Source organism: Bos mutus, chromosome 2 (assembly GCF_027580195.1).
Source record: "Bos mutus isolate GX-2022 chromosome 2, NWIPB_WYAK_1.1, whole genome shotgun sequence".
Taxonomy (NCBI): Eukaryota; Metazoa; Chordata; class Mammalia; order Artiodactyla; family Bovidae; genus Bos; species Bos mutus.
The window spans coordinates 39550128-39565265 of record NC_091618.1 but is presented as its reverse complement, the minus strand read 5'-3'; the positions used below and the strand labels follow the sequence as shown (position 1 = coordinate 39565265).

Below are 15138 nucleotides of genomic sequence, written 5' to 3'. Positions count from 1 at the left end.
CCTCCCTCTATCTTCTTACAATCAGTGTCACCCATTCTTTAAAAAAAAATCCCAACAATATAAAGTAAAACAAAAGTTCCTGTCCAGGTGTTTCAGTTGAGCATCTCCTTTCTCTCACCACTTTCTCTCACCACTGGGTGTCTTTCTGAGTCTTTGGGAGTGTCTGATCCCCTCAGCCTAAGGAGAAGTTCTTAGGGCAGGGACTGTGTCTTCATACTTCATACAAGCCTTCATAGCACAAGACTGATGCTTATGACCTGATAAACATCTATTGATGTGAATAAGTGGTATCATGGAATGTCAAAGGAAAGTACTGCCTTAGTTACGGAAATATTCTAACAAACAAGATTAGGAAAGAGAATTAACCACAGTTATCCTTTCCCTCAGTACCTCCTAGGACAATAATAAGACTGAAGACTTCAGATAAGGTAAGTGTGGAAGTAAATGGAAGAAGGGGCTTAAGTAGGCAAAGACAGACATGGACAGTGGAGAGGCAGACTTCATGAGGTAGATGCAAGAGAGACAAAGCAAAATCAACCACTGTTCAATAGCAGTCAGCTATGAAGACATACCTGTATTTCCTTGAGCATCTTCTACCTTGTTTGATGAGGACAACAGCAAAGAAGGCCTGGCAAAGTGAGGACCCTGAAGAGATACTTCTTGCTGCAGAGGCATGGTTTTAAGGACCACCCTCCAGTCCACCTGGGTAATATCTGACCTTGATCGAGCATGCCCAGGCTTAAAAGTAGAGGTCTCATCCAATAAGTCATTCACAGAACGAGGCCTGTCTCTCCGACGCTGACAGATGTTGAAAAAATTAAAGGTGGATGCTTCCTTTTGTTCCATCCAGGACAGATTATCTGGGGTCGTTCCCTTCTGGACCATAAACTGTTCTTTGGCAGGGAAGACATTTGGAACTTTGGTGTCTAAGAGTCTGGTCTTACAATGGTCCCAGATCACGCCACCCTGGCCCAGGGAGGTGACATTTCTGATAGCACCATTGTCTATGTTACCGAGGACCTCCCGCCCCACCAGTTCAGGGACTTCTTGGATCCCATAAACCTCCGCTTGCTGCACAGCCTTTTCGAGCTTATTGTCAAAAGTATTAAAGAAATCCTCAGTCACTTCCAAGGCTGGGCTAATATCATCCACTTCCAAAGCTTCCATGTCATAGGCTCCAAGGGGCCAAAGCCTCCTACACTGGTTCAGGAAAGGGCTTCATGAACATTCACCCAACGAGGAGAAGCGTTTTGGGCAACAGAGTTCTGGAAGCAACTGGAAGGAACTTTCATTCAGCTGCCCGGAGCAGGTCAAGCACAAGGGTGGCTGATTTCCCAAACATGAAAAGCATTTTCTAGATGATAACAGTCATCAACAAAGATACTGGGAGACAAATATTCCTTTGAGAATACTCTTCAGGGAGACCACTGTCAAGACAACAGGAAGTGTTTGTCAAAGCAACGTCACGGCCATCTTTGATTTCCTGAAAGAAAATAAACAGAACAACATTGGCACATGGTTCATTGTATTCTACACATACAAATCTGCCCAGTTATATCTTCATCTAGACATCTCTTCCATGACAGTCATGCCCAAACGTGGACAACATCCAGAAGTTCTACTGTTAAAGAGTACAAGTACACATCTCTACTTTGTGTTAAAACTTACACAGAGCAGCGTGGGACTCCTGATGAGCAGAATTAAAGTCAAGAGCTTTTACTCACACAGAGAAGCCTTTTATAGCAGGTGTGAAAAGACTGCCCTGGCAAATCTCTGTTGATACTGACCTAAAATAGTAAGCAAAAGAGACTAGGAATTCTGTGACTGGACCTTTATCATAATCAGTCTGAAAGTCATAATTGCATGAGTCTTTTCACAAACTTTGAAAGCAATGATGGTTTGATCAGCTCAAAGGTGCAAAGGGGAAGCAGAGAAGACGAATGGCCCTTCTTTCTCTGAATGTCACTGTGCTATGCTTCCTACGTTTGGATGACGTAATGCCTGAAGATGACTCTGAACAATTTTTCCAGTCAGCTTGCAAAAAGGTTTCAGTGTTGAAACTCCCCGAGGCTTTGAGGATTGCCTATGTGTAGGTTCAGGAGATTCCCTGGTGGCTCAGATGGTAAAGCATCTGCCCGCAATGCAGGAGACCTGGGTTCAATCCCTGGGTCGGGAAGATCCCCTGGAGAAGGAAATGGCAACCCACTCCAGTACTCATGCCTGGAAAATTCCATGGATGGAGAAGCCTGGTGGGCTACAGCCCACGGGGTCACAAAGAGTTGGACACGACTGAGCGACTTCACTTTCACTATATGTAGGTTCAGCCTTGGGGCTGGGCAGAAAGAATCCTAATACTACCTCACTGTCTGAGATACCTAGATCCTCGAAGCCAAGCCAAATGAGAACAGTAATGCTGTCCAATATGGAGGACACTAGCCATACATGGCTATTTAAATTTAACTTTATTAAAAATCAAATAAAGTTCTTCAGTCACACTAGCCACATTTCACATGCTCAACATACACCTTTGTATCTTTATCAAAAAATGAACAAACAAAACAACTAGGTAAGCTCTGTTTTCCTTAACTGCTGCTGCTGCTGCTAAGTCACTTCAGTCGTGTCCGACTCTGTGCGACCCCATAGACAGCAGCCCACCAGGCTTCCCCATCCCTGGGATTCTCCACGCAAGAACACTGGAGTAGGGTGCCATTTCCTTCTCCAATGCATGAAAGTGAAAAGTGAAAGTGAAGTCGCTTAGTCGTGTCCGACTCCTAGCGACCCCATGGACTGCAGCCTACCCAGGCTCCTCTGTCCATGGGATTTTCCAGGCAAGAGTACCGGAGTGGGGTGCCATTGCCTTCTGCATTTCCTTAACTACTTACAAGTAGATAAACCAGGCAATTAGCAACACCTTTGCAAGCTGTTATAAAGGTACATAAATGTGCTTTTTTCTCTAAAACTGCACAATTTCTGTGGTACAATAAAATCATTTTTAGCACTTAGGCCATGAAATCATTGTATTTACATCAACAGCACTAATCTATATTGCTTAATGTGTTAAGCTAGTATATACAGCCTTTTATTTTAAATGTATCAAGGTTATAGGAATTTGGTGGATAACCTCTCCTAAAACTGATAATGACTGTGAATTTATCTACTTTTTAGATTTTGATTTTTATTATGTTGGCAAGGAATTGACTGAAAATCAGTTATAACATTTTTCTAGTTGCAAACAGGGTTTTATTTGCTGTGTCTATGCTAAGCCTGAGTCTCCTGAATTTTATAGCAGAGTTTTACTACTGCTGTAATTTTGGAACTTGTAATTTTCAATTTCATCTTGTACACCAGAGGCTAAGAAAAAAATATAAAGTAAATCTTAAAAATTTTAGTTCTTTATTGACTAAAATTCTAAATGAACATCATAAAGTACGTTTCCCACTTTAGAGAAGAGACACTAAGGTGCAGAGCACAAAGCTATTCACTTAAGATTCTATTTTGAATTTTCCTTTCCTTACCCAGTGCTTAAAATTCACTCTTTATACATACTAGAAAGTATAAATACCTTCAAATTGACTTTTTTAAAAAAAAATCAAAATGTCTAGAAATATACTCGTGTGTTCCCTGCTTTGGTATTTGCAAGCTGGTTCAGTTCAGTTCAGTTCAGTTTAGTCGCTCAGTAGTGTCCGACTCTTTGCGACCCCATGGACCACAGCACACTAGGCCTCCCTGTCCATCACCAACTCCCGGAGCCTACCCAAACTCAAGTCCATTGAGTTGGTGATGCCATCCAACCATCTCATCCTCTGTCATCCCCTTCTCCTCCCACCTTCGATCTTTCCCAGCATCAGAGTCTTTTCAAATGAGTCAGCTCTTCGCATCAGGTGGCCAAAGTATTGGAGTTTCAGCTTCAACATCAGTCCTTCCAATGAACACCCAGGACTGATCTCCTTTAGGATGGATGGGTTGGATCTCCTTGCAGTCCAAGGGACTCTCAAGAGTCTTCTCCAACACCACAGTTCAAAAGCATCAATTCTTCAGTACTCAGCTTTCTTTATAGTCCAACTCTCACATCCATACATAACTACTAGAAAAATCATAGCCTTGACTAGACTGGACCTTTGTTGGCAAAGTAATGTCTCTGCTTTTAATATGCTGTCTAGGTTGGTCATAACTTTCCTTTCAAAGAGTAAGTGTCTTTTAATTTCATGGCTGCAGTCACCATCTGCAGTGACTTTGGAGCCCAAAAAAATAAAGTCTGACACTGTTTCCACTGCTTCCCCATCTATTTGCCATGAAGTGATAGGACCAGATGCCATGATCTTAGTTTTCTGAATGTTGAGCTTTAAGCCAACTTTTTCACTCTCCTCTTTCACTTTCATCAAGAGGCTCTTTAGTTCTTCTTCACTTTCTGCCATAAGAGTGGTGTCATCTGCATATCTGAGGTTATTGATATTTCTTCTGGCAATCTTGATTCCAGCTTGTGCTTCATCCAGCCCTGCCTTTCTCATGATGTACTCTGCATAGAAGTTAAATAAACAGGGTGACAATACAGCCTTGACAACTCCTTTTCCTATTTGGAACCAGTCTGTTGTTCCATGTCCAGTTCTAACTGTTGCTTCCTGACCTGCATAAAGATTTCTCAAGAGGCAGGTCAGGTGGTCTGGTATTCCCATCTCTTGAAGAATTTTCCACAGTTTATTGTGATCCACACAGTCAAAGGCTTTGGCATAGTCAATAAAGCAGAAGTAGATGCTTTTCTGGAACATATAACCACGGTTGGCCAGCACCACTGGTTTGCGGAACACTTCATCCCAATGCACTCTAAATTTGTAAACTTGTAGACAAGGTAGGGGCCTTTGAGATCATCCTTGCAACCCCAATCTTCCACAGAAAGGGACACAGAGGTCCAGAGAGAGTAAGAGGTCCCAAGGATACTTTGAATGCAATGCCTCATTTAATCCCTCATTAAGGGCAGTAACAACTCAACTTGAGAACCACTTCAGTGCTGTTTACCCAGGGATTCTAGAAACCACTCATCTACCATCCATTCATGATTCATTAAGGTCACGACAGATAAAAGATGCTGACGATGGAAAGATGAATCAAATACACTCTGGCCCTAGACTCATGGTCTATCATGATGAGCCTAAGAAAATAAGTCCAAAACACTTCCTTGATAGAGAATGGAAACAGATTTGGTGGGGGAAGGAGGGAGGGGGTCACTTGACAGCAAGGGCGAGGGCGAGATTAAGGACGTGCCCTTCGAGTTGAGCCTAGAAAACTTAGATGGTATTTGCCAGGATAGCTCGGAAGAAATTAGGAAGAGTAAATCACCTTTTGGTTAGCAAGGGATTTTCAAGTTCATTATATAAAATGACTTTTCATAGGCAGTGGGGTGAGCAATATAGTGGAGTATAGCAAGCAAGCTAGCAGATCTAGAGTCAGATCTAGCTCCGAATCCTAATTCTGTCTCACTCTAGCTATGTAATTTGGGGTAAGATTCCTGACCCATCCCTACTCCAACCCAAGTCCTTGGAACTAATCTGTTCTTCCTATTCTAGGAATTTCATTTTTGGTGCTTTCCACTGCTTCTGTCCGGAACCTACACAGCTATTTTCTTTGTTTTCTGATGTAAACGTGCATTAATCGTACTCTTCACCGTGTACCCCAGGATTTCCAGGCCACTCTTCCTCTCCTCATTCCTCCACTTAGTCACATAAGCCTTTCAGTTCCTCCTCCAAGGTTTACCTTTTGGATCTCCAGGCCTGCACTGGGGCTGATCCCATTGCCAGAGGAGTTATGCCCTCCTGGACTCTTCCACCCATCACATCAATGCCTAATCATCTTTGAGGGTCCAACCTAACACCAAGTGACAAACCCGCACTCTCTAAAGAGGGCCACAACAATAGTTCCTATCCCACGTGCTTTTCTGTACAAGAACTTGCTACTTCCTCATCAGAGAGAGTGTTTACATTTCCTCTCCTGAGAATGTGGGCAAGGCTTGTGATGTTTTGATCACTAGTATGTGGCAGAAATGATACTGAGCCCATTGGAGGTGCAGCCTTGAATGGGCCTGGCAGCTTCCTCTTCCTATTTCTTGGAGTTCTAAGCCAATTAGACAGAAAGTCCAGGCTACTCTGCTGGAGGGAGAGGTCAAGTGTTAGAGCACAGAGGCACCAGACACATGAGGGAAGAAGCTGTCTTGAATGGCAGCCTAATTGAGCTCTGTGATGACTCTAGCCCCAGAAAGTATCATGATCCCAAGAGAGAATTTTCCAGCTGAGTCTAGTTATCCCAGACCCATGAGAGAAAATAAGTTGTTTTAAGACACTAAATTTCAGAGTATTTTGCCACACTACAAACAATCATCAGGACTCATCACTTCCTTAGGGAAGCATTCTTTGGTGTCCCAGACTAGGTTAAATGTCCTTGTTTAAGGATACAAGGGCCTTGGTTCAGAAGAGCACCAGCATTTCTGTAAGTTATACACACGACATTCATAATTACTAGTTTCGATGTCAATACCCACTCAGACAGTGATTTTGTTCACCTATGGGCCCCCTAAACAAAATTGAGGTTCAACAAAGTATTTGTTGAATAAATGAATGACAGGAAAGGAGCATGGCACAACATTTGAAGAATGACATAGCCTCAGGACATGACACACTGATTAGAACCAGTTGTGTCCAACTCGTTGACACCCTGAATTCTCCAGGCCAGAATACTGGAGTGGGTAGCCTTTCCCTTCTCCATGGGATCTTGCCAACCCAGGGATCAAACCCAGGTCTCCCACATTGCAGGAGGATTCTTTACCAGCTGAGCCATAAGGGAAGCCCAAGAATACTGGAGTGAGTAGCCTATCCCTTCTCTAGCAGATCTTCCTGGCTCAGGAATCAAACTGGGATCTCTTGCATTGCAGGCAGATTCTTTACCAACTGAGCTATAAGGGAAGCCCTTTTAAACAATTAAATAATAATAAATAAATAAAATAATTTTTGAATGGCTAACTTTAGAATCATGACATTGTTTTCCTTTCCTCTTTTGCTTTTGTCAGTACTCAGACAGGAAAGGAGGAGGGCACAGCCTTTAAAAGAATGACACAGCCTGAGAACATGACACGCTGAGTGGAACCAATTAGGGCCAAGATGGCAGACCTTGTCAACTTCCACTAGACCTTGAGCTTCAGTATACACTCACTGTAACATGGTGACGATGACAACAAAGGCGTGTGCTCAGTCATGTCCAACTCCTTGTGACCCCATGGACTATAGCCCGCCAGGCTCCTCTGTCCATGGGATTTTCCAGGCATGAATACTAGAGTGTGTTGCCATTAAACCCTCCAGGGGAATTTCCTGACCCAGGGATTGAACCTGCATCTCCTGCATTGGCAGGCAGATTCTCTACCACTGTGCCACCTGAGAAGCTCTCATTTGTAACATATCAGCATGCTAAATGACACCCCTACAAGCACCATGACAGTTCCAAGGCCAACCATGAAGGTCAAAAAGTGGACAGTGGCCCAGTCCCCGAAGTTCCCACCCCTTCCCCAAAATAGCTGGAACACTCCTCCTACTCAATAGCCTATGAAACTTCCCATCCCTATAAAAACTGACAACTCCATATCCTGGTGCCTCTCTTGACTTCTGAGATGATTCACACTCTGTCTACAGAGTATGTTATCTCCCGGAATAAACCCTCTTTCACTTTTCTATGGCTCTCTCTTGAATTCTCTCCTCTGTGAAGGCAAGAAGCCACAGCTGGTGGCCATCACAGGGACTAGGATGTGACCATCCTCTCAAGTCCCAGTCTCTTTCCTGTCCCTCTCACTGACAGCCCTCTCATCACATAATGATTATCTCTAGCAATAAATAATAGAGGTACTGCTTTAACAACTGCCAAAAAAGTTACCCTTTAGTGTAATAAATGAATTAACATGAGAGATACAGCTTTTTGCCTGCATCTGCACAGTATAAATTAAATAGCTAAAAAGAATTTGAGAGCTACAGTGATTTATTCATTCCATAAACACTTACTGAAGCAACTACTGTGTTCTAGGCACTGGTGATACAACAGTGAACAAGACAGACATAAATCCTGTCCTTATGGAGCTTTTATTCCAGTGGTCAAAGTGAATCAAAGTGTTACTCACTCAGTTGTGTCTGACTCTTTGTGACCCCATGGACAGTAGCCCACTAGGCTACTATGTCCCTGGGAATTCCCAGGCAAGAATACTGGAATGAGTTACCATTCCTTTTCCAGGGGATCTTCCTGACTCAGGGATCAAATCCAGGTCTCCCACATTGCAGGTGAATTCTTTACTGCCTAAGCCACCAGGGAGGTCCCATATTCTAGTGGAGCACTTACTATTTAGACACTGTTCTAAATGCCTTCAATGTCTTTGCTGTTGTTATTCAGTCACTCAGTCATGTCCGACTCTTTGTAACCACATGGACTGCAGCACGCCAGGCTTCCCTGTCCTACACCAACTCCCGGAACTTGCTCAAATTCATGTCCATCAAGTCGGTGATGCCATCCAACCATCTCATCCTCTGTTGTCCCTTTCTCCTCCTACCTTCAATCTTTCCCAGCATCAGGGTCTTTTCTAGTGAGTCGATTTTTCACATCAGGTAGCCAAAGTATTGGAGTTTCAGCTTCAGCACCAGTCCTTCCAATGAATATTCAGGATTGATTTCATTTAGAATTGACTCGTTTGATGTCCTTGCAGTCCATTGGACTCTCAAGAGTCTTCTCCAACACTACAGTCAAAAGCATCAATTTTTCAGCTTTCTTTATGGTCCAACTTTCACATCTATACATGACTACTGGAAAAACCATAGTTTGATTAGGCAGACCTTTGTTGGCAAAGTAATGTCTCTGCTTTTTAATATGCTGTCTAGGTTGGTCATAGCTTTTCTTCCAAGGAGCAAGCATCTTTTAATTTCATGGCTGCAGTCACCATCTGCAGTGATTTTGGAGCCTAAAAAAATAAACTCTGTCACTGTCTCCATTGTTTTTCCATCTGTTTGCCATGAAGTGATGGGACCAGATGCCATGATCTTAGTTTTCTGAATGTTGAGTTTTAAGCCAACTTTTTCACTCTCCTCTTTCACTTTCATCAAGAGGCTCTTTAGTTCTTCTTAGCTTTCTGCCATAAGGGTGGTGTCATCTGTGTATCATATTCATGGAAATTAAAAGGTAGAATGGGGGTTACCAGGGGCTAGGGAAGGAGGTAAAAGGGAGTTGTTGTTTTATGGGTGTAGAGTTTTAGATTTGCAAGATGAAAAGTTCTGGAGATGTGTTTCACAGCAATACGAATATAAATACTATTGACCTTAAAATGATTACAATGGTAAACTTCATGTTTGTTTTTTTTTAACCATGACTTAAACAAAAACAAGCAGAGGGCCACCTTTTCTAGTGGGCTGTGGTTCAGAAGATCTAATTCCTGGCCTAGAAGATCTAGTCCAGCCCCTTGAGGAGAGGAGGCTGAAGTCAGGAGTGACAACTATGGGTCTCAGTACGAAGAAAGGAGCTGCAGCTGCGTCAGTTACCAGCAATGGGACGCTGGTAAATTACCGCATCTTCCTAATCTCAATCTTCACATTTGCAAAATCAGCAAGTTAACATAAATTAACTTTAAACTTAACTTTAACTCTCCTAAAATATCAACAGCTGAGAGAATTAAACAGGACAACCCATGGCATGGTTCCTGGCACACAGTATATGAATGTTGCTGTTGTTCAGTCGCTCAGTCACGTCCAGCTCTTTGTGACCCATGGACTGCAGCACATCAGGCTTCCCTGTCCTTCACTATCTCCTGGTAACAGCCTAAAAGTCCTCAGCTGATGGCTTCCATCGCCTTTCCTCTGTAATGTCATAGTCTCTGAACCCCGCCCCCGACCCTTCAAAACACACACACACACACACACACACACACACACAGGCCTCCCTGCTGGTTCTCTGACTTGCAGACATCTTCTCCTCTCAGGGTCTTTGCACTGGCTGACCCGTTCCTCGCCCCCGCCCCATACCAACATGGTCAACTCTCTTTTTAAGTGACTGTTCATGTCACTTTCTCAATGAGGCCTGCCCTGACCATCCTATTTTAAATTACAACATGTATCTCTACCCTGGACTTCTGATCTTCTTTACTCTATGGGAGTTTTTTGGTAATTTTAAATTTTAGAACATTTTGAGATTTACATAATTATTGCAAAAACAGTACAATGAGTTTGCGTATACCCCACACCCCATTTCCTCCATGTAACATCTTGCATTAATATGGTATGTTTATCACAATTAATGAACCAATATTAATATATCATTGTTAACTAAAGTTCACACTTTGTTCAGATTTCCTCAATTTTCCCTGATACCTTTTTCCTGTTCCAGGATCCTACTCAGGATAAGACATGGCATTTAGTTATCAAGGCTCTTTAGCCTTCTCTTGGCTATAACAGCTTCTCGGGCTTTACTCGTTTCTGATGACTTTGACAGTTTCGAGGAGTACTGGTCAGGTATTTCACCGGCTATCCTTCAACTGAGGTTTGGTTGATGGTTTTCTTGTGATGAGATTATGGTTGTATGTTTTGGGGAGAAAAACCAGAGAGGTAAGGTGCTATTCTCATCATATCATAGGAAGAGTAGATACCATCAACATGACTCACTACTGCTTACATTAACCATGATCACATGGCTGCATCCTTTTTACATCTACCATCCTCTATTGTACCACTCAATTTAATAATTATTTAATATCTAGTGTTTCTCCCTCCTCATTAAAGTGAAAGCTCAAGGGCAGGAATTAATACTTACTTTGTTCACTCATGTATCCCAAGTACATTAGAGAACTACCTGACACACACACAAAGCACTAAACAGATGCATGTTGCACGAACGCACTGTCATTCCTTTACAGGACATTCATGGCCCTTCATGACCCATCTAGCTCTTTATTTTGTTGTTCCCGGCTAACACTCACCTTGCTGTTTTATTTCTCCATGCTTTGGCCCAAGCTGGGCAACGTTCCAAACTGCTCAGGCTCTCAGAACACCCTGGGTTTGCCACAACGTACTGAATGCTCAACAGTCCTCTCTTGATCCCACTCTACATTCCAAGTACTTGACAGCAGGCATGTGATGTCTTACTGACCCTCTTATATAATCTCTATGTCTTCAACCTTTGGTGCTCCATGTTCCAACCTTTCTCCTCTTGGAATTTTTCTTTTCCCTAGGATGTATAGTCCTCAAATTCACTATACAAGGGTCTAATGCCAAGTTTAGTCTCTATAAGTGAACACCTCTTACTAGCTTGCCTCATCTGGTTTTGGGATTAATTAACTAAAAATAACACATTCAGACAGATCAAAGTAGGGAGAGTACTTTCCTCTGACAAAGTGAACTGAGTGAAATCACCGTGGCGGTGCAGTCTGATTTGCTTCTACATAAAACTGGAAATCAGGAGCTAATCAGAACTGAGTTCTAAATCTGGTTCAACCACACATGTGCTGGGTGGCCTCTGGCAAGCTGTTTACACTCCTGGGCGCCTTACTCAGCTACCTGCATCCAATAACATTGCTAATATCAAACTGCCTCACGTGTGGATCGTTCACTAGGTAGCTGTTTCGATTTCAACACACTTTTTTAAAAAATGTAAACAGCTGTATGATTACGGAGCCCTCCACCGGACCTCACCCAAACAGCCATGTGCTCCTGGTCTCTCCTTGGAAAGACATGTCAGCCCAGCAACAGCAACATCAGCAACCAACTATTTATAGCATCCTGCTTTTCAGCCAACTCAATGATTTACAGACATTTTATCTTATTTTTATAAAGAATACTCTTTCTGTAAAGCGCTATTTCCCCAGCATGACAGGTTGAGAAACTGAGGTCCATTTGTCAAGTGTGGTCATAAACACTCAACCCAAAGAATCCCATGCAGGCATCCCAATGTAACAGGATGCGGTATCAGTGTACTGCTATTTCCTAACAAGGAAATCTGCTGTTTACATGCTCATTAGGCAAAGCTAATTAGCAGGATGAATACAGCAGTCCTCCCACACAGAGGCAGAAGCAGATATGAGTAATAATACCAGTCTGGCCCACAAAGACAGGCCACATCTCCCAAGTTGGATGGTAAAAATGAGGACTTCCTCCCACTTGACTAAATGGCTTGTATTCAGAATGTAATGAGTGCTCAAGAGGCTGGGGCACGTAGTTTTAGAAGCAGCTGGACTATGAAGAAAAATGCAATGCTAAAGACACCCTGGATAAACAGTTTCTGCCAATTCATCCTCAAATATGAGAAACAAGGGCGATTATAAGAATGATCAGCACATGTGGCTCTCACATGGTCTTCACTTTGGTTAAGGCCACAGCTGATCGGAAATCTCCTGCAAGTTACATAATGTAAAGGCTCCACCACAAAAGGATCTGACCCTAGTAAGGATGTTTCCGGGCAATCAGGCTACAAGAGGTTAAGCTCTGTTATAAAGACATGTAATGTGAGCATGTTGATGGAGCACAGGCAAGCCAGGAGCAGCAGACAAGGAAATGGTGCTGGTGTGGACCTCAGAAGAAGAGTTCAGAGGTCTTTCAGGGGACAAGGACAGGTAGAAACACAGATGGAATTAAATGGCTACATTTATCTAAGTTTCAATAAATGAGAAGTGTATTGATGGGCAATACATAAGGAACATACCATTTAAAAATATAATTTAATAGTGTTTTGCCCAGTTCTGAAGGTAATAAACACTCATAAAAACCCTGGAGAATACTGACAGATGTGGAAAAGAAACAAAAATCAGTCATGACCTCAGAACTCAGAGAAAACAGGGTTTTTAAAAAATCTAACTGGACATGGAACAACAGACTGGTTCCAAATAGGAAAAGAAGTACGTCAAGGCTGTATATTGTCATCCTGCTTATTTAACTTATATGCAGAGTACATCATGAGAAACACTGGACTGGAAGAAGCACAAGCTGGAATCAAGATTGCTGCGAGAAATATCAATAACCTCAGATATGCAGATGACACCACCCTTATGGCAGAAAGTGAAGAGGAACTAAAAAGCCTCTTGATGAAGGTGAAAGAGGCGAGTGAAAAAGTTGGCTTAAAACTCAACATTCAGAAAACGAAGATCATGGCATCTGGTCCCATCATGTCATGGGAAATAGATGGGGAAACAGTGGAAAGTGTCAGACTCTATTTTGGGGGGCTCCAAAATCACTGCAGATGGTGACTGCAGCCATGAAATTAAAAGACACTTACTCCTTGGAAGAAAAATTATGACCAACATAGACAGCATATTGAGAAACAGAGACATTACTTTGCCAACAAAGGTCCATCTAGTCAAGGCTATGGTTTTTCCTGTGGTCATGTATGGATGTGAGAGTTGGACTGTGAAGAAAGCTGAGTGCCGAAGAATTGATGCTTTTGAACTGTGGTGTTGGAGAAGACTTGAGAGTCCCTTGGACTGCAAGGAGATCCAACCAGTCCATTCTGAAGGAGATCAGCCCTGGGATTTCTTTGGAAGGAATGATGCTAAAGCTGAAACTCCAGTACTTTGGCCACCTCATGCGAAGAGTTGACTCATTGGAAAAGACTCTGGTGCTGGGAGGGATTGGGGGGCAGGAGGAGAAGGGGACGACAGAGGATGAGATGGCTGGATGGCATCACTGACTCAATGGATGTGAGTCTGAGTGAACTCCGGGAGTTGGTGATGGACAGGGAGGCCTGGCGTGCTGCAATTCATGGGGTTGCAAAGAGCCGGACACGACTGAGTGACTGAACTGAATATTTAATTGAAATAAGATTATATATACAGTTTGGGCATACGATCTGTTTAGATATATGCTCAAAAAGCAAATACCAATAAACAACTAACGTTGAAAAGAAAAAAACGTGCCAGAGTGTGCTGTGTCCAGCAAGACCTATAGCCTGGCACCAGGCCCCTCTTGACTGAACTCTCTTCCACTGAGTCCAGGGACCTCCTCACTACACCACCACTAGCTCCCTCACTGCAAAGCCCTGACCTGCCCTGAGCCTGTCAACCAGCCCCTCCTCAAACCTTTCCTCCTCGGGATTCACAGGCACCGAGGTCTCTGTTTCCCTCCTTCTTCTTCCCTCCCCTTCTTGGTTCCATCTTCTGCCTTTCCTTACTGGTCTCCTCACCTCAACTCTCTTCTCTGACCATGGCCACATGTACTGCTCAGGTCAATTTGTCCACACTGTCCTTCAATAATTACCTCCATGTTCATACCTCCCAAACTTCCACCTTCAGTCTTCATGGGACTTGGGTCCCATGTTCCCAACTTTTTGTAAGACATTTTTACCTGACTTATCTTCTGGCCAAATGAAGTTCAACTTGTCTCAAGCCAACTCAGTGATTCACTCAATGATTATTTGCTGACTGCTCACTATGGGCTGTGTGCGGTCTAAGTTACTGGCGAGACAGAAGCAAATACAACCCTTCAGTACAGCTCCCACTGATGATGGCACAACTCTCTAATCTAGGCCTTTCACAGCCTGGGACTAGCTTGCTCTCCAACTTTCCACTTCGCTTTCATAAGACATTCTTTTCCTCCAAACTGGAATACTACTGCTCAAATTTTAGGCTTTCCCAACTCTAACACTTTGCTTACAGTTTTCTCTGAGGTATCATCTCCCACCTCTACCTACTGAAATTCCATCCACTCTTCAAGCTCAATTGGCACCTCTTTCACAAGCTTTCTTTGATTCCTACCCTAAAACGGTCTGCTCTTTCTTCAACCGTCTACAGAACGTCTTTGGTACCATGCCCACAGCTTACATTGCACAGTGCCTGTTCTTTCTGAAATGAGGGTGATGATAAATTACAAAAGCATATTTTATGCCAAGTACATTGCTTAGTACTTTATATCTGTAAGCTTCACCATGTTTAAAGTGGTACCATTATTCCCATTTTTACAGATGAGGAATCTGAGGTGCAAAGATACCAAGATTCCTGCAGTCGCACGCCTACCCTACTGGACATACAGCAACTTAAGAACAGCAATTCTACCCCATCGCATGTTTACAGCCCTCACTGGACCTAACACTATGGCTAATACACAATGTGTGTGTGTGTCTGTTGGGGGCGGGGCGGGGGTTCAGTCACTC

General features: G+C 43.1%; 1 protein-coding gene across 3 annotated transcripts in view; it reads right to left on the bottom strand.

Moving 5' to 3' along the window:
• PLEKHM3 (pleckstrin homology domain containing M3) overlaps positions 1 to 15138 on the bottom strand; it is a 223240-nt gene that overhangs the window by 192285 nt on the left and 15817 nt on the right. For all 3 annotated transcript variants that reach the window (XM_070387515.1, XM_070387529.1, XM_070387524.1), the window contains exon 2: positions 573 to 1483. In XM_070387515.1, coding sequence (XP_070243616.1) covers positions 573 to 1167 — 595 coding nt within the window. In that variant the 5' untranslated portion in view covers positions 1168 to 1483. The remainder of the gene's footprint in view (positions 1 to 572; positions 1484 to 15138) is intronic.